Raw genomic sequence first — 21,428 nt, 5'->3', positions numbered from 1 at the left:
TCAAAAACAGCCCGAAGCCGACGGAGAACCCTCTACAGCAGTCAAGCGTTGTAGACATGTACACTTGCCCCCACGAAGGATGTAACCTTCAATCAAAGTACATAGGTATGACGTCGACCAAGCTGACGAGGCGTTCGACCTGTCATCTTCAATCCGGTGCCCCCAGGAATCACATGAGACAAGCCCATGACATCACCCTAACAAGAGAAATGTTGAACAAAAATACCTGTATAATAGACAAAACCCAAGATGCAAGAAGATTACAAATTCTTGAAGCAATTCACATAAGAATAGAACAACCTACCATGAACACCCAAATCACGGAACTATTTACTCTACCCACCATGAGAGTAAGGACAAGACCAGAATATAACAATGCCAACACAGAAGACACCGTTCAACATAACAGGCCAATTACACTTGATTAATCTTTGTATGTAGATAGCAGCTGCCTCGGATGGGCCAATAGGCCTTCCGCAGTTACCTCTATTCTTATGTTCTTATGTATCCCCCCATGTTTTCACCTTTATTGTCTTATCACCTGACCCAGTGCGGGTATAAAATCAACCAAACCTGAAAATTCCTTTCACTTGAGAATGAACCATGGAAGTTCGAAACGTTGTGCAAATTGTATAAATAAGTGTAATACATTCTATTGTAATTCACTTCTTTTCTTTACCTTAAAATTATGAAAATGAGTTTTGGAGAAGTCCTCTTTCAGCTAAGCCCTGATGCTAAGAAAATAGTTAGAGGGATAGAAGCCCTAAATCAGAAAATAGTAAATACAGAATATGCGGTCATATTCAATGATATATATATATATATATATATATATATATATATATATATATATATAGAGAGAGAGAGAGAGAGAGAGAGAGAGAGAGAGAGAGAGAGAGAGAGAGAGAGAGAGAGAGAGAGAGAGAAAGAGATAGAGAGAGAAAGAGAGAGAGAGAGAGAGAGAGAGAGAGAGAGAGAGAGAGAGAGAGAGAGAGAGAGAGAGAGAGAGAGAGAGAGAGAGAGAGAGAGAGAGAGAGAGAGAGATGGATCACCACTACAATTTTGTCCCCATTGCTTCTGAGACACTCGGCGCCTGGGGTAAAAGTGCTATCAGTTTTTTTAAGGAACTGGGTTCTAGGCTCATTGAAACAACAAGGGGCCCAAGAGCTGCAAGCTTTCTTTTCCAGCGCCTCAGTGTGGCGATACAGAGGGGAAATGCGCACTGCATCCAGGGTTCCTGCCCGCCATCTGAGGAGCTGGAGGAACTCGACAACCTATGATAACCATCTTTGTAACCCATATGTAACTCCTTTTTTGTAACAAAGTTCAAATAAAGTAAATATATATGTGTACATACAAAAGAATGGGGGTGGTAGGAGAAGATAATATTAGTGTTCAGTGAGAAACCACAAGGTCTCCTCTGAATACTTTTTATTTTCTTCTCCGAGGCTATGGGTCCCCACATTGGCACCAGAGGTGGTATCCTCACAATATATATATATATATATATATATATATATATATATATATATATATATATATATATATATATATATATATATATATATATATATATATATATATATATATATATATGTTTTCTTTAATTTAGTCATATATATATATATGACTAAAAATATTATACAATGTGTGCTTCAACTGTCCAAATATGTTTGTATAAATATATTAATCTTTCTCTAGCCTATAATTGTATGTCAAGCAGCATACCATGTATATTACATATATCAGATATACTACGAATATTCCATATACCCCATTCATCCTGTAATACCATATATACCATAGCCACAGGGGCTACCACAGCCACAGGGGCTACCACAGCCACAGGGGGCTACCACAGCCACAGGGACTACCACAGCCACAGGGGCTACCACAGCCACAGGGGCTACCACAGCCACAGGGGCTACCACAGCCACAGGGACTACCACAGCCACAGGGACTACCACAGCCACAGGGGCTACCACAGCCACAGGGGCTACCACAGCCACAGGGACTACCACAGCCACAGGGACTACCACAGCCACAGGGACTACCACAGCCACAGGGACTACCACAGCCACAGGGGCTACCACAGCCACAGGGACTACCACAGCCACAGGGGCTACCACAGCCACAGGGACTACCACAGCCACAGGGGCTACCACAGCCACAGGGGCTACCACAGCCACAGGGGCTACCACAGCCACAGGGACCACCACAGCCACAGGGACTACCACAGCCACAGGGACTACCACAGCCACAGGGGCTACCACAGCCACAGGGACTACCACAGCCACAGGGGCTACCACAGCCACAGGGACTACCACAGCCACAGGGGCTACCACAGCCACAGGGACTACCACAGCCACAGGGACTACCACAGCCACAGGGGCTACCACAGCCACAGGGACTACCACAGCCACAGGGGCTACCACAGCCACAGGGGCTACCACAGCCACAGGGACTACCACAGCCACAGGGGCTACCACAGCCACAGGGACTACCACAGCCACAGGGGCTACCACAGCCACAGGGACTACCACAGCCACAGGGGCTACCACAGCCACAGGGGCTACCACAGCCACAGGGGCTACCACAGCCACAGGGACTACCACAGCCACAGGGACTACCACAGCCACAGGGACTACCACAGCCACAGGGGCTACCACAGCCACAGGGACTACCACAGCCACAGGGGCTACCACAGCCACAGGGACTACCACAGCCACAGGGACTACCACAGCCACAGGGACTACCACAGCCACAGGGGCTACCACAGCCACAGGGGCTACCACAGCCACAGGGGCTACCACAGCCACAGGGACTACCACAGCCACAGGGACTACCACAGCCACAGGGACTACCACAGCCACAGGGGCTACCACAGCCACAGGGACTACCACAGCCACAGGGGCTACCACAGCCACAGGGGCTACCACAGCCACAGGGGCTACCACAGCCACAGGGACTACCACAGCCACAGGGACTACCACAGCCACAGGGACTACCACAGCCACAGGGGCTACCACAGCCACAGGGACTACCACAGCCACAGGGGCTACCACAGCCACAGGGGCTACCACAGCCACAGGGACTACCAGGAGATCCTCAGACCCACCAGCCTGAGTCAAACCTGAGTCATTCAGGACTCAGGTTCCGTGAACCCGTATCCACTCTCCACATCTGACTCCCTATACTCTCTCTCACACACCTGTCTCCCTACACTCTCTCACACACCTGACTCCCTATACTCTCTCTCACACACCTGACTCCCTACACTCTCTCTCACACACCTGACTCCCTACACTCTCTCTCACACACCTGACTCCCTATACTCTCTCTCACACACCTGACTCCCTATACTCTCTCTCACACACCTGACTCCCTACACTCTCTCTTACACACCTGACTCCCTATACTCTCCACACCTGACTCCCTAAGGCTGTCTTGCCCGGGAGGTCTCGGGATTAATTATGGAACTCGTTCGAGTCCTCTCGCTGGATGCAATCATGTCGTTTCTATTATAAAGATTGTAATCGCTATCTTAAGATAGCGGGATGACTTACGCAGGCCACTCAGCCATGGAGATCTTTGATCTAGCGAGCTGTGATTTCAAGGAAAAGTGACGACAAGGAATAAATTCCGTGTTCGGTGGTTAGCGACGCTCTATGTATAGCGACCGGAAGGACTGGTTGATTTTTTACATCGTAATTGTGCTCTGGGATCACTGACCCTGCGGCCCGGTTTCTCACAGGGTGTGTTATACAGTCTAGTTGAGGAGGAATATCTTAGAGGAAGTTGACCTATTTGCCCAATACTCTTCAGGATACAGACACGTTTCTGACCCTCAATGGTCATGTGTTTACGCTATTTGGAGATGATTTGGGGGCTTTGCGTCCCCGCGGCCCGGTGAACAGGTGCATCAGGGTGAAAGAAACTCTTCCCATTTGTTTCCGCCTCCACCGGGGATCGAACCCGGAACCTCAGGACTACGAATCCCAAGCGCTGTCCACTCAGCTATCAGGGCCCCCCTCATGTATGTAATTATTTTCCATCTTATAGGGGCCTAACGGCTGAGTGGACAGCGCTCAGGATTCGTAGTCCTGAGGTTCCGGGTTCGATCCCCGGTGGAGGCGAAAACAAAAGGGCAGAGTTTCTTTCACCCTGATGCTCCTGTTCCCCTAGCAGTAATAGGTACCTGGGAGTTAGACAGCTGCTACGGGCTGCTTCCTGGGAGTGTGTAACAAAAAGGTGGCCTGGTCGACGACCGGGCCGCGGGGACGCTAAGCCCCGAAATCCTCTCAAGAAAACCTCAAAATAACCTCAAGATAACCTTAAGATAACCTCAAGATAGCTACGCAAGATCACTGTCTTGCGTAAGTTATCACCTGTCCGCTCAGCCGGTGGCTGAGTGGACAAAACACTGGATGCGTGATCCTGTGGTCCCGGGTTCGATCCCGGGCGCCAGCGAGAAACAATGGGCAGAGTTTCGTTCACCCTGATGTCCCTGTTACCTAGCAGTAAAAACGTACCTGGGAGTTAGTCAGCTGTTACGGGCTGCTTCCTGGGGGTGGAGGCCTGGTCGAGGACCGGGCCGCCGGGACACTAAGCCCCGAAATCATCTCAAGATAACCTCAAGATCCCTATACATAGTTGTTAATTAGTGCCAGGATGCCTGTAGTGAATATTTTAGGCTCGGTTTCTAGGTCTTTAATTTGAGCATCCTTTAACGAGGTGGTTCGTAAACGGCAATATTGAAATGTTGATGGTGCAACCGGCACAACAGTTATCATCACGGGGCTCATCACGGACTCATCATATTCAGTTGTAAATGTTTTATGCCATCAGACATCTTTCCTGAAGTTGTGATGTTTAAATTGTCCTGAAATTGTGATGTTCTACCATATTGTACTCTGTAATACCCTTCCCATCTGTCTACTCCCAGGCGTGTCTACTCCCACGGGTGTCTACTCTTATATGTATCTACTTCCCTCCCCCCACCTCACACCATCGTAAGACTCTAGCCTCAGAACAGACGGGTTGCAGTTTTTCCTCCGCTGAGTCTCTGAGGACATGCACACGATGTTACTTGCGTTTGTTCATGAGTTACTTTGCTCCGTGGCACAGACGCTGGAACACTTAGGCACTAAGGAGCACTACAAGAGGCCGGCTGGCCACACACTATATATATATATATATATATATATATATATATATATATATATATATATATATATATATATATATATATATATATATATATATAGTGTGAAACAAACATAGGAATAGGAATGTATAGTGAAACAAACATAGGAATGTGCCTAAATGCCAACAGCGACTGCCCTGACAGGTACAAGAGGAGTGTTGTTAACGCATACGTCGACCGTGCTCTCAGCCACAGCTCAGAATGGAAGCAAGTCGACGAAGAACTCTGTAGGGTAAGGCAGGTCCTAGTCAATAACGGCTTCTCCAATGGTTTCATCGAAGACATCATAAGAAGGAAAGTGAAAAGCCATGCAACCTCTGAAGAGACAACTAACACAACACCTATACCCCCTATTAGACTATTTTACAGGAACTTCTTTTCCACAGCTCATAAAACGGAGGAAAGGGTCCTGAAAGATATTGTTAATAGAAACGTTATCCCTACAGACAAAAATCAGAGGATACAACTGACGATTTACTATAAAACCAGAAAAACGGCCAGCCTACTCATGAGAAACTCTCCAGACACAAAACAGAACGCTATAAAAGTGACTAATGTCGTCTATGCCTTCAAATGCCCACTTGGGGACTGTAAGCTCCAAAAAACCCAGTATATAGGCAAGACAACAACATCTCTTTCTAGGCGTTTAACGATGCATAAGCAACAGGGCTCCATTAAGGAACATATAATCTCTTCCCATAACCAAACCATCGCCAGAGAAATCCTAGTAAACAACACAGAAATCATCGATAGATACAGCGATAGCAGGCGGCTTGACGTTTGCGAGGCACTACACATCAAGAAGTCAACACCAGCAATCAATAGCCAATTATTGCACAACTATATTCTACCCACCTCAAGACTCCGCTCCAATATAGAAGCATCAAGAAATATGGACCAATAGGCTTTCTACAAACACTTCTATTCAATACCCATTGTTTCTGTTCTGTCTTGTGTTGATACTTTTAATACCCTATTAATATCCCCTCCTGTTCTGTCTTGTGTTAATGCCACATCACCCTTCCCACCTCACTCAAATGTAGATATAAAATCAGAGATACGTTCTAATCAGTTGTGTATTTGTGAAGTCTTTGAAAATGTAATAAGTTTTACGAAACGCGCCCGTGTCGCGTCAGACTAGAAATAAAAATGAATTTTGGAGAAGTGATTTTTGATTTACCTCCAACAGTGAAGCGTAATGTACGAAAGATTGAGAAAATTCGTGTTAGAATTATTAATCTTACTTTTTCGGTCATATTTAATAATATAAATATATATATATATATATATATATATATATATATATATATATATATATATATATATATATATATATATATATACATATATATATATACATATATATATTTATATATATCCCTTTATACACAATTTGACTTAAATGACAATCTTTATAATAATCATTTGGATTTGGATTTATCAAAAATTCAATTCTTGTTGTCTCCCTCAGATTTATCTAATCAATATAAATGGCGTTGTGTCATCTAAATTTTATTAAGCTAATTCTAAGTAGCAAAATAACGTTTCTATATTTTGGTGAAAAATGCAATTTCTATTAACTATTTTAAAACTAATTATAAATTGTACACTTAATTTATGTTTTATAGATTGTATACGTAACGTCGATCATTAATAAAATATCCAAAATTTTATTCTGACATATCTTTAAAATATATCTCTAAAACCGGATGGCTGTTTGGTCAAGTTTGTAGACCCGAGGCTTCGGGCTAGCCTCATCAAAGTTGGCATCGCGGCTGGTGGATGTAGGGGCTCCTGGCAAATGATGGGGGGGGGGTCGGGGTCGGCCCCTCATGCGTCCCTTGATAACAAATTCCATCCTCATTAACACCAGAATTTATCTTCATTAAGATTCTTATATTTTTTTATTTCTTCTTATATTCTTATTGATATCCTTTATGTCATCCGAACGATGCAGTTGGAAGCAGGTTGCCTAAGCCGTTGATGAGAATAGTCTGATGATAACGTTGGGTTCATGTGATCCTTTTTATTCATCACATCATCATAGCATAAAACGTTTTTACTCATCACATCATTATAGCATAAAACGATTTTACTCATCACATCATCATAGCATAAAACGTTTTTACTCATCACATCATTATAGCATAAAACAGACTGTAACTTTCTTCAATGTTTTTCGGGACTTTATGGACATGTAATCCAGATTATAATTGTGTTGAAAGTATTGCAATACATCGCATACACTTCACTTTAAAATGTCAAGTGTCTTTTATTTATACATCTCGTCAAATTGCTCTTCTTACACTCTTCAGTTTAAAAAATATATAAATGTATAATATTAAGAACACAATAATTCTGACAATTCATGGTAACTTCAATGAAATTCCTGAATTACTAAAATAACTCGATATCAACGTTTCATTTAGGAATCTTTATATAAAAACTACATTAGTAATTGTAATGGTTACATTTACAAAATTTCTTGTAATATTTTGAATAAACTCCATGCGAGTCAAACTGGTCAGAGAATAAAAACCTAAACTAAAGTAAGGATAGAACAATAATTGTTTGTTGACTTTAATAGTCAATTGAATTATTAAAATCTATTAAGTCATGCAAACTTATTTATTGTAAATTTGCTATTCAAAGAAATATAATTAAATCTTAAATAATAGGCTTAATCTTAGATAATATATATATTCAGGTCCAGGATTGTATAAATTATTTGGTATCATTTTTTATCTTTATTTAATAATATACAATATAAATCATATATACATTAATTTTACAAGAAAATACTACATTACATATACAGTAGTATAATTCTCTGTAAACAGGTGTTTCATATTATCACTGAGCATGAACTATAAACCCCTAAATGTTATATATTTTTTCTTAAATGATTTACAATTTTAGAGATTATATTTACATCAATTTACAGGTGAAATTATTACATTTATATATGTTTAATATATTTCTCAATAGGTCATAACTGGTAAGATTTGGGATCAGTATAAAATTATGCATATATGAAGAATGTTCAATTTTCCCGTGACTTCCTTATGTTATAGGAATGTTTTCTAATCACCTCGCGCATGGTGCCTATACTGTACTCCTTGAAAATGTGTTAATTCACGAAGAATGCATTTGCTAATTTAATCGTTCTGAGTATTAAAAATCGATATATTTTTAAATAGTGTATTTGTATTATATATATATATATATATATATATATATATATATATATATATATATATATATATATATATATATATATATATATATATATATATATATATTGCTTATGACAACTGCCTGAGATCATCAAAGCTAAAAAATAATAACACTCATACAAAAAGCATGGATAACAAATCTCCAGTCATCCGTCATAAGGATGAAAATCAGTATAAATTACTGATTTTTACTGATAATTACTAAATTATCAGTATAAAGACAATAAAAAAAAACACTAAAGACAAATGAAGACTTTTAGACTTTTTAAAAGTCTTAAAAACAATAAAGACTAGGACAATAAAACCTATTAACAAAATATGAAAAGGAACAAATATATATATATATATATATATATATATATATATATATATATATATATATATATATATATATATATATATATATATATATATATATATATATATATATATATATACAGTATAACAAAACAGAAAGTGAGGTGTGAAGAAGCCTAACACCATACTACGCGGAGAGGAAAATAACTTCGTCTCATATTGTTGATGTTCTCATTCTCATTTTCTCAACTCGGAGTCTCATTTGTTGGCATGTAAATAGATTCCAGGGCGTTGAGATGCAGTCGATATCAACTGCGGGTCAATACAGTGACGTCCGTGCAAAGAAATGGCCGATGAATTTTCACATTAAATCTCTCTGATAGCAGAGGACGAACCTTGCCAACGTGTGGCCATAGACCGGTGTTTATTAAGGTTTCGTGAGCTATTCCCTCCAACGTATCGAATGCCAGTCCACAACGGGCTCACCATAGCCCGTGCTACTTGCCCCGCTCCTGTGCCACTACGGGCTCACCATAGCCCGTACTACTTGCTCCGCTCCTGTGCCAGGTAAGTCCACTACGGGCTCACCATAGCCCGTGCTACTTGCCCCGCTCCTGTGCCACTACGCGCTCACCATAGCCCGTACTACTTGCTCCGCTCCGGTGCCAGGTAAGTCCACTACGGGCTCACCATAGCCCGTGCTACTTGCCCCGCTCCTATGCCAGGAAAGTCCACTACGGGCTCACCATAGCCCGTGCTACTTGCCCCTCTCCTGTGCCACTACGGGCTCACCATAGCCCGTACTACTTGCCCCGCTCCTGTGCCAGGAAAGTCCACTACGGGCTCACCATAGCCCGTGCTACTTGCTCCGCTCCTGTGCCAGGTAAGTCCACTATGGGCTCATCATAGCCCATACTACTTGCCCCGCTCCTGTGCCAGGTAAGTCCACTACGGGCTCACCATAGCCCGTGCTACTTGCCCCGCTCCTGTGCCAGGTAAGTCCACTACGGGCTCACCATAGCCTGTGCTACTTGCCCCGCTCCTATGCCAGGAAAGTCCACTACGGGCTCACCATAGCCCGTGCTACTTGCCCCGCTCCTGTGCCAGGAAAGTCCACAACGGGTTCACCATAGCCCGTGCTACTTACCCCGCTCCTGTGCCAGGTAAGTCCACTACGGGCTCACCATAGCCCGTGCTACTTGCCCCGCTCCTGTGCCAGGAAAGTCCACAACGGGCTCACCATAGCCCGTGCTACTTACCCCGCTCCTGTGCCAGGAAAGTCCACTACGGGCTCACCATAGCCCGTGCTACTTGCCCCGCTCCTGTGCCAGGAAAGTCCACAACGGGCTCACCATAGCCCGTCCTACTTACCCCGCTCCTGTGCCAGGAAAGTCCACTACGGGCTCACCATAGCCCGTGCTACTTGCCCCGCTCCTGTGCCAGGAAAGTCCACTACGGGCTCACCATAGCCCGTGCTACTTGCCCCGCTCCTGTGCCAGGAAAGTCCACTACGGGCTCACCATAGCCCGTGCTACTTGGAACTTTTGTTCCAGGTAGCGATTCTTAAACAAACGAATCAAGCATACCCACACATAAGCGATCATTAAGATTATAAAAGAATCGTTTACATATCGACGATATAATTATTTTTATTATATATTAATTCAAAGATTCTCAAAATCTCAGAAGAACGTTATTTTAGTAAAATGGGCCCCATCCCAAACAGATGGGACAGCTATAGGCTGAACCCATTGCTGCCCCCATCTGTTTAGGAACTGAGTTTACCATCAAATGTAAACACAGAACGTGATGTTGCAATCACTAATTATTTACCAAACTGTTTTGTATTGAAACCAAAAGTACAAGGATCTTCTTGATTCCAATAATAACACAAGTTCAAGTCAAGTTCAAGTATGTTTATTGAGACAAGAAAAAAATACATCTCAAAGGGATAGAGTAGCTTAGGCTATTTCTACCCCCCTCTACTTCAAGTCCCTCAAGGGGCGCACAAATTCAGTGAATACAGATACACAAATCACAATACAACATTTAACATTGCATATTAATATAGTAAGTGTTACAATCATTGGGGCAAAATTCTTGTAGTTCCTAAGTATTCTGTCTATCATATCATTATCACACATCCAAACAATTTGAAGTGGTACACTACTTATTTCCTTATTTCTATGGTTATCCATAATTTGACACTTTAATACATAATGGTCTTCCAAGTTCAAGTGGGTTTATTGAGACAAGTTAAAAAAAAAAAAAAAAAAAAAAAAAAAAAAAAAAAAAAAAAAAAAAAAAAATCAAAGATTAGCTTAGGCTATTTCTACCCCTTCCCATACTTCAAGTCCCTCAAGGGGCGCACAAATTCAGTGAGTACAAATACAAGAATCCCATGTAACATATCAGGTTAATATAGTACTATCTAAGAGTATAATAGTGTACATCCACCGCACTAGATTTTAACCCATTAACGCTCCAAGATAATATTCTCACTCTACTTTCATCCATGATTTAATAAAACTACCTTTGCCCTGTCTGTCACATTCCATGAGATACGAGATTTTCTCAGACTCTCACATTTTGCTATAACTCAGTTTATTATTGAAAATTGATCACAGTTTCTTCCAGAAATTCGTGTTTTGAAACTTTATAGTTCTGTAATTACGGTTTGTTAGGACGATGATTCTTTGTTTATAAATATTCCACATAAAAAAATTCACAATTGATTGCATATAAATCAACTCTAAAGTTTCTTCAAGTAGAACAAATATAAACAAAGATTCAACGTCCACACTAGCCTACGCAACTTACAGAATCATACAGTTTCAAAGCACCAATTTCTGTAACAACCAATGATACATTTTCAATAATAAACTTATTTTTAGTAAGCGATGCGATAAGTGAAATTTGACCAGTTTATAACTTGAAAGTGATCGTTGAAGAAATTATTAGTGTAATTGGAAAACTTTGTTTAAGGATCTCGCGAAGACAATAACAGGCAGCTAAGAACTACCTGCACAGAGTTCATTATATATAGCCTCTCTTTGTTGACTTTTAATAAGTTTTAATAACCTGTTTACGTTAATAATTATGTAGTTATGGTTATTGTTGGCAATAGGTCAAATACAGGACGAAAGCAAAGTACAGTTGAAGAACGATCTAGCATAATCGTAAGTAAATTTTTACTATTATTAAGTAAATTTTAATAATAGTAAATTTAATTTTAATAAGTAAATTTTTCTATTGTAAATAATCTATTGTAAGTAAGTAAAGGTTTTCGTTCGTAACAGGGGATGATTAACGGGCATTTGGCCAATATCTGAATATAGCAACCAGCCAAACTCAAATATAAAAAGATACGTAGGTATTTAAGGAAATGTGAAATGATAATAGATATATTATAATGAAGGAAGTTTTGGATACATGTTATTCCCTGATATTTGTCCGCAGACGATCTCAAACATTCTCCTACTTGAGGGGGGTAGAAATAGCCTAAGCTACTCTATCCCTTTGAGATGTATTTATTGCTTATCTCAATAAACATACTTGAACTTGAATCCTACTAGAAAATCCACACGAGCATTCGGATATTGATTAGGATTCGAACCTATGTGCTGGGTATTCCCAGATGAACGCTTTAAACGTCTCTGCCACGACATGGTCAAAAGAATTCCAACCAGGGGTACTACTGCACCCCTCGAGGATTCCCGAGGCTTCCACTGAAGCCTCGGAATATATTAATTTTCTCCTCGATATATCATGTAATTCCTCTGTGTATTTTCCTGCGATTTTTTTATTAAATAACAATATAAACAACTCATTTTGAAGGTTTGCAGATATTCGCCATTCAATCCTACACCCAGGCACATAGATTCGAACCCTCATCACGGCTCATGTGAATATGTTATTTGATATTTAATGTGATTTCTCTGTGCAATCATTAATGTAAATTATTAGGAATTGTTATGTACTGCATTAACAATTAATGGGAGTCATGGACCACGTGTTGACCACATCAACATCGTTGGCATTCCGGCAGCATCTAAAGCCAGATTGGTGAGTCGCGGACCGTTGCTGGGACGGTGTTCCATCACCCCTTCCAGGAACGCCCTAACTAGCCAGAAATTGAGACTGAAATCTCATAAAGAAAACGGCGCCAGGACAGAGGGAGAGAAAAAAGGGTTGAGGTGAAGGCAGCGTCGCCGTTAGTGGCTGCGGAGTAAATATTGGCGCTAGCGACATCGTTCCCGGTGGCGTCTACGGCGGCGCTGATGAAGACGATGGAGGTAGCGTCTTCAGGGACCGCTATTGCTGCGTTAGCGGTGCTAGCAACGGCGTCGGCGGCGTTACTGGTAGCGTCTTCAGGGGCCGCTATTGCTGCGTTAGCGGTGCTAGCAACGGCGGCGGCGGCGTTACAGGTAGCGTCAGCAACAGCGGCCAGCAGCGCCCCGCTATGGTCCCTGGAGCTGTTGGTCACGGTGGCTCCAGGATGACGACCTCTGAAAGCGTCTTCCAAGAAATGCTCCCCCAAGACCCTTCTCAATCTTCCTCGTCCTTCTCCTTTATCCTCGCCTACCTCCTCTCCACCTCCTTCCAGCTTATCACGTCCAGATTCAAGCGCGCTGCGATCCATCGCTGGGGATCTAGAGATACCGAAGGGACCATTGCAGAGTTGAGATAATGGAATTTGATAGGCTTGGCCAGTCCAGTTGAGGAAAACTGGATATTTTGTTCTTTTTTAGAGAGAGTCCGTCACCCCCTTGAACACCGCTAATGATAGGAAGATAAAGGGATATTACAATGATAGTTGAATCTATTAAGGAATACCGTTAGATTAGTTCGAGGCAAAAGCACTACAAATGTAAGCCTACGTTGCCTTTTCAAGTGGCATGACTATGGCATGACAGCTGGGTTGTGAGGGTGGAGTGGAGGAACAACTGTCACCATCGGGGATTTGATTGATTGATTTAGATTAAACCACTCAAGAGGCGGCACGGGCATGAGTAACCCTTAAAACCATTGAGGATATCAAATGCCGACTCTACAAGAACCAAGTGAATGGACAATCAAATATTCTGTATAAAGTTACGCTGTGATAAATGTAACATAAACATTTCACTATAATTATCATCATTAGATGGGACGTTAGTATTTTATCAGGTGTTTTATTAGGTGTTTTATCAGGTGTTTTATCAGGTGCATTATTAGGTGTTTTATTAGGTGTTTTATTAGGTGCTTTATCAGGTGTTTTATCAAGTGTTTTATCAGGTGTTTTATTAGGTATTTTATCAGGTGTTTTATCAAGTGTTTTATCAGGTGTTATATCAACCACTACTCCAGTACAGTACCACTACTCCACTACAGCCAGGTGTTACTCAACCACTATGACAAAATCACAGAAGCTCTAGAAGAAAAGCAAAATGCAGATGTCGAATACACAGACTTTGCAAAGGCGTTCGACAAATGTGACCAAAGGGTGATAGCACACAAATCGAGGTAAATGGGAATAACTGGAAAAGTAGGACGCTGGATACTCAATTTCCTGTCGAACAGAACACAAAGAGTAACAGTCAATTAAATAAAATCGAGTCCAAGCGAAGTTAATAGCTCTGTACCTCAAGGCACAGTCCTTGCACCACTGTTGTTCCTTATTCTCATATCAGATATAGACAAAAATACACGTCACAGCTTCGTGTCATCCTTTGCAGATGACACAAAAATCAGCATGAAAATTACCTCTGCTGAAGACATTGAAAAATTACAAGCAGATGTCAACAAAGTTTTCGCTTGGGCAGCAGAAAATAACATGATGTTTCACAGTGATAAATTTCAGGTACTCAGGTACGGCAAAAATGAGGATCTGAAACATAATACAGGGTACAAAATACAATCGAATCTTCCCATAGTAGAAAAACAGCATGTCAAGGATTTGGGAATAATGATGGCCGACGACCTAACGTTTAGGGAGCATAACCAAGCAAATATTGCATCAGCCAGAAAAATGATCGGATGGATTACGAGAACTTTCAAGTCCAGGGATCCCATCACAATGGTTGTACTCTTCAAGTCACTTGTGTTGTCCCGTCTTGAGTACTGCTCAGTACTCACTTCCCCCTTCAGAGCAGGAGAGATTGCTGAAATAGAGGGAATACAGAGAACATATACGGCACGCATAGATGAGATAAAACACCTAAATTATTGGGATCGTCTCAAAGCTCTCCAAATGTACTCTCTAGAAAGAAGACGAGAGAGATACCAAATAATATATACATGGAAAATACTGGAGGGACAGGTCCCAAATCTACACAGTAAAATAACAACGTACTGGACTGAACGATATGGAAGAAATGCAAGATTGAACCAGTGAAGAGCAGAGGTGCCATAGGCACAATCAGAGAACACCGTATAAACATCAGAGGTCCGCGGTTGTTCAACGTCCTCCCAGCGACTATAAGAAATATTGCCGGAACAACCGTGGACACCTTCAAGAGAAAATTGGACTGTTTTCTAAGAGAAGTTCCGGATCAGCCGGGCTGTGGTGGGTATGTGGGCCTGCGGGCCGCTCCAAGCAACAGCCTGGTGGACCAAACTCTCACAAGTCGAGCCTGGCCTCGGGCCGGGCTTGGGGAGTAGAATAACTCCCAGAACCCCATCAAGTGTTTTATCAGGTGTTATATCAAGTGTTTTATCAGGTGTTTTATCAACTGTTTTATAAAGTGTTTCATCAAGTGTTATATCAAGTGTTTTAATCAGGTGTTTTATCAAGTGTTTTATCAAGTGCTTTATCAGGTGTTTTATCAGGTATTATATCAAGAGTTTTATCAGGTGTTTTATCAGGTGTTATATCAAGTGTTTTATCAGGTGTTTTATCAAGTGTTTTATCAGGTGTTTTATCAGGTGTTGTATGAAGTGTTTTATCAAGTGTTTTATCAGGCGTTTTATCAAGTGTTTTATCAGGTGTTATATCAGGTGTTTTATCAAGTGTTTTATCAGGTGTTTTATCAGGCGTTTTATCAAGTGTTTTATCAGGTGTTATATCAGGCGTTTTATCAAGTGTTTTATCAGGTGTTTTATCAAGTGTTTTATCAGGCTTTTTACCAAGTGTTTTATCAGGTGTTTTATCAGGTGTTTTATCAGGTGTTTTATCAAGTCATTTATCAGGTGTTTTATCAAGTGTTTTATCAGGTGTTATATCAGGTGTTTTATCAGGTGTTTTATCAAGCGTTTTTATCAGGTGTTTTATCAGGCGTTTATCAAGTGTTTTATCAGGTGTTTTATGAGGTGTTTTATCAGGTATTTTATCAAGTGTTTTATCAAGTGTTTAATCAAGTGTTTTATCAGGTGTTTTATCAAGTGTTTTACCAGGTGTTTTATAAAGGATTTTATCAGGTGTTTTATCAAGTGTTTTATCGGGTGTTTTATCAAGTGTTTTATCGGGTGTTTTATCAAGTGTTTTATCACGTGTTTAATGAAGTGTTTTATTAGTTTTTTATCAAATGGTTTATCAGGTGTTTTATCAAGTGTTTTATAAGGGGGTTTTATCAAGTGTTTTAACAAGTGTTATATCAGGTGTTTTATCAAGTGTTTTATCAAGTGTTTTATCAGGTGTTTTATCAGGTGTTATAAAAGTGCTTTAGCAAGTGTTTTAGCAAGTGTTTTATCAGGTGTTTTATCAGGTGTTTTATCAAGTGTTTTATATGGTGTTTTATAAGGCGTTTTATCAGGTGTTTTATCAGGTGTTTTATCAAGTGTTTTATCGGGTGTTTTATCAGGTGTTTTATCACGTGTTTTATCAAGTGTTTTATCAGGTGTTTTATCAGGCGTTTTAGCAAGTGCTTTAGCAAGTGTTTTCGCAAGTGTTTTATCAGGTGCTTTATCAGGTGTTTTATCAAGTGTTTTATAAGGTGTTTTATATGGTGTTTTATCAGGTGTTTTATCAAGTGTTTTATCAAGTGTTTTATCAGGTGTTTCATCAAGTGTTTTATAAAGGGTTTTATCAGGTGTTTTATCAGGTGTTCTATCAAGTGTTTTATCGGGTGTTTTATCAGGTGTTTTATAAAGGGTTTTATCAGGTGTTTTATCAAATGTTTTATCGGGTGTTTTATCAGGTGTTTTATCAAGTGTTTTATCAGTAGTTTTGTCAATTGTTTTATGAAGTGTTTTATCAAGTGTTTTATCAGGTGTTTTATCAAGTGTCATATCAGGTGTTTTATCAGGTGTTTTATCAAGTGTTTTATAAGGTGTTTTATCAAGTGTTTTATAAGGTGTTTTATAAGGTATTTTATCAGGTGTTTTATCAAGTGTTTTATAAAGGTGTTTTATCAGGTGTTTTATCAAGTGTTTTATAAGGTGTTTTATCAGGTGTTTAATCAAGTGTTATGTTAGAATGTGCCCTTGAAAAATCACCGCAGAAGTGCTTGGATATAATTCAGAGTAACATACACAGCTGGCGACCAGTTCCTACGCCATGACCCCGGCCGTTGCACTCTCTATTGCGTATTGCGTAGTTTCGCAAGGGCTCCCTCTGACGGCAAGTGGCACACTTCTTTACAACAGCAGCCGCTGAACCCATTGCGCAGCGTCGACTGCTTTTTGCTTTTCGTGTTACAGCCCCGCCTCTGTGCCAGGGAAGTCCACTACGGGCTCACCATAGCCCGTGCTACTTGCCCCGCTCCTGTGCCAGGGAAGTCCACTACGGGCTCACCATAGCCCGTGCTACTTGCCCCTCTCCTGTGACAGAGAAGTCCACTACGGGCTCACCATAGCCCGTGCTACTTGCCCCGCTCCTGTGCCAGGGAAGTCCACTACGGGCTCACCATAGCCCGTGCTACTTGCCCCTCTCCTGTGACAGAGAAGTCCACTACGGGCTCACCATAGCCCGTGCTACTTGCCCCGCTCCTGTGCCAGGTAAGCCCACTACGGGCTCACCATAGCCCGTGCTACTTGCAACTTGTTCCGAGTAGCTGAATCTAAAACAACAACATTCGACTGCTTGCACCAAGCTCCGGGTCACCATACAGGCTCCATGACTACTACCAACACTTACAAAACGTCTTCAACTCTGCAGCAGATCAATCATCCACCCAGAAGCACATTTCTATCGGTTGCTAATTTATCCTAAATACCTTCTTTATTCAAAATATTGTTCTTAAGTACTATTTATCTTTTAATGACAATTTTGTAGGTGGTGATCATGTCTCCCCTTTCTCTTTTGTCTTCCAAGGACGTGAGGCTTAGCTCTCGTAGCCTTTCTTTGTAGCTCATATCTCTCATTTCTGGTGGCATACCTCTGAAGCTTCTCTATCTTTGTCATGTGTATAACTATGTAAATACTCCATGCTGGAGTTGCATACTCCAGGATTGGTCTGACATAAGTGGCATACAGGGTCCTGAACGATTCCTTACACAAGTTTCTAAAAGCAGTTCTTATGTTGGCCAGTCTAGCATATGCCGCTGACGATATCCTTTTCATGTGGGCCTCTGGGGACAGGTTCGGTGTGATATCAACCCCCAGATCTTTCTATATGACTCTTGCAGGATATCACCTCCCAGATGGTACATTGTGTTCAGCCTCCAGCTCCCTTCGCCTAATTTCATTACCTTACACTTTCCTGAGTTGAACTTTAGCAGCCAATACTTACACTTTCCTGAGTTTGCTCAGGAAAGTGTAAACCTGAGTGTTTACACTTACTTTGAAATTTACCCTGGATACCCATTTGCTTGTGTTACTGAGTTGTTAGCAGGAGTTACAACTATTGTGGCTGGTGTTGTTGTGTACACTGGTGTTGTTGTGTACACTGGTGTTGTTGTGTATACTGGTGTTGTTGTGTATACTGGTGTTGTTGTGTACACTGGTGTTGTTGTGTACACTGGTGTTGTTGTGTACACTGGTGTTGTTGTGTACACTGGTGTTGTTGTGTACACTGGTGTTGTTGTGTACACTGGTGTTGTTGTGTACACTGGTGTTGTTGTGTACACTGGTGTTGTTGTGTATACTGGTGTTGTTGTGTATACTGGTGTTGTTGTGTACACTGGTGTTGTTGTGTACACTGGTGTTGTTGTGTACACTGGTGTTGTTGTGTACACTGGTGTTGTTGTGTACACTGGTGTTGTTGTGTACACTGGTGTTGTTGTGTATACTGGTGTTGTTGTGTACACTGGTGTTGTTGTGTACACTGGTGTTGTTGTGTACACTGGTGTTGTTGTGTATACTGGTGTTGTTGTGTACACTGGTGTTGTTGTGTATACTGGTGTTGTGTGTACACTGGTGTTGTTGTGTACACTGGTGTTGTTGTGTACACTGGTGTTGTTGTGTACACTGGTGTTGTTGTGTATACTGGTGTTGTTGTGTACACTGGTGTTGTTGTGTACACTGGTGTTGTTGTGTACACTGGTGTTGTTGTGTATACTGGTGTTGTTGTGTACACTGGTGTTGTTGTGTACACTGGTGTTGTTGTGTGTACTGGTGTTGTTGTGTATACTGGTGTTGTTGTGTACACTGGTGTTGTTGTGTACACTGGTGTTGTTGTGTATACTGGTGTTGTTGTGTACACTGGTGTTGTTGTGTACACTGGTGTTGTTGTGTACACTGGTGTTGTTGTGTACACTGGTGTTGTTGTGTATACTGGTGTTGTTGTGTACACTGGTGTTGTTGTGTGTACTGGTGTTGTTGTGTATACTGGTGTTGTTGTGTACACTGGTGTTGTTGTGTGTACTGGTGTCGTTGTGTACACTGGTGTTGTGTGTACACTGGTGTTGTTGTGTACACTGGTGTTGTTGTGTATACTGGTGTTGTTGTGTACACTGGTGTTGTTGTGTACACTGGTGTTGTTGTGTACACTGGTGTTGTTGTGTATACTGGTGTTGTTGTGTACACTGGTGTTGTTGTGTACACTGGTGTTGTTGTGTACACTGGTGTTGTTGTGTATACTGGTGTTATTGTGTACACTGGTGTTGTTGTGTATACTGGTGTCGTTGTGTACACTGGTGTTGTGTGTACACTGGTGTTGTTGTGTACACTGGTGTTGTTGTGTACACTGGTGTTGTTGTGTACACTGGTGTTGTTGTGTACACTGGTGTTGTTGTGTACACTGGTGTTGTTGTGTACACTGGTGTTGTTGTGTATACTGGTGTTGTTGTGTACACTGGTGTTGTTATGTACACTGGTGTTGTTGTGTACACTGGTGTTGTTGTGTACACTGGTGTTGTTGTGTATACTGGTGTTGTTGTGTACACTGGTGTTGTTGTGTATACTGGTGTTGTTGTGTACACTGGTGTTGTTGTGTACACTGGTGTTGTTGTGTACACTGGTGTTGTTGTGTACACTGGTGTTGTGTGTACACTGGTGTTGTTGTGTACACTGGTGTTGTGTGTACACTGGTGTTGTTGTGTACACTGGTGTTGTTGTGTACACTGGTGTTGTGTGTACACTGGTGTTGTTGTGTACACTGGTGTTGTTGTGTATACTGGTGTTGTTGTGTACACTGGTGTTGTTGTGTATACTGGTGTTGTTGTGTACACTGGTGTTGTTGTGTACACTGGTGTTGTTGTGTACACTGGTATTGTTGTGTACACTGGTGTTGTTGTGTACACTGGTGTTGTGTGTACACTGGTGTTGTTGTGTACACTGGTGTTGTTGTGTATACTGGTGTTGTTGTGTACACTGGTGTTGTTGTGTATACTGGTGTTGTTGTGTACACTGGTGTTGTTGTGTATACTGGTGTTGTTGTGTACACTGGTGTTGTTGTGTATACTGGTGTTGTTGTGTACACTGGTGTTGTTGTGTATACTGGTGTTGTTGTGTACACTGGTGTTGTTGTGTATACTGGTGTTGTTGTGTACACTGGTGTTGTGTGTACACTGGTGTTGTTGTGTACACTGGTGTTGTTGTGTATACTGGTGTTGTTGTGTACACTGGTGTTGTTGTGTATACTGGTGTTGTTGTGTACACTGGTGTTGTTGTGTACACTGGTGTTGTTGTGTATACTGGTGTTGTTGTGTACACTGGTGTTGTTGTGTATACTGGTGTTGTTGTGTACACTGGTGTTGTTGTGTACACTGGTGTTGTTGTGTATACTGGTGTTGTTGTGTACACTGGTGTTGTTGTGTATACTGGTGTTGTTGTGTACACTGGTGTTGTGTGTACACTGGTGTTGTTGTGTACACTGGTGTTGTTGTGTATACTGGTGTTGTTGTGTACACTGGTGTTGTTGTGTATACTGGTGTCGTTGTGTACACTGGTGTTGTTGTGTATACTGGTGTTGTTGTGTACACTGGTGTTGTTGTGTACACTGGTGTTGTTGTGTACACTGGTGTTGTTGTGTACACTGGTGTTGTTGTGTATACTGGTGTTGTTGTGTACACTGGTGTTGTTGTGTATACTGGTGTCGTTGTGTACACTGGTGTTGTGTGTACACTGGTGTTGTTGTGTACACTGGTGTTGTTGTGTACACTGGTGCTGTTGTGTACACTGGTGTTGTGTACACTGATGTTGTTGTGTTCCCTGGTGTTCTACACTGGTGTTGTTGTGTACACTGGTGTTGTTGTGTGTACTGGTGTTGTGTACACTGGTGTTGTGTGTACTGGTGTTGTTGTGTACACTGGTGTTGTTGTGTGTACTGGTGTTGTTGTGTACACTGGTGTTGTTGTGTACACTGGTGTTGTTGTGTACACTGGTGTTG

General features: G+C 41.5%; 1 protein-coding gene across 1 annotated transcript; it reads right to left on the bottom strand.

Moving 5' to 3' along the window:
* Window positions 1–15,493: 15,493 nt before the first annotated feature.
* On the bottom strand, window positions 15,494–16,947 carry LOC138370254 (S-antigen protein-like). The gene is made up of 2 exons (XM_069334260.1): window positions 16,381–16,947; window positions 15,494–15,838 (listed from the first exon to the last, which is right to left on the bottom strand). The coding sequence occupies exons 1-2, from the start codon at window positions 16,945–16,947 to the stop codon at window positions 15,494–15,496; spliced, it is 912 nt and encodes a 303-aa protein (XP_069190361.1).
* Window positions 16,948–21,428: the final 4,481 nt, after the last annotated feature.

This window comes from Procambarus clarkii, chromosome 31, assembly GCF_040958095.1.
Source record: "Procambarus clarkii isolate CNS0578487 chromosome 31, FALCON_Pclarkii_2.0, whole genome shotgun sequence".
NCBI lineage: Eukaryota > Metazoa > Arthropoda > Malacostraca > Decapoda > Cambaridae > Procambarus > Procambarus clarkii.
This window is presented reverse-complemented; position numbering and strand designations above follow the sequence as displayed.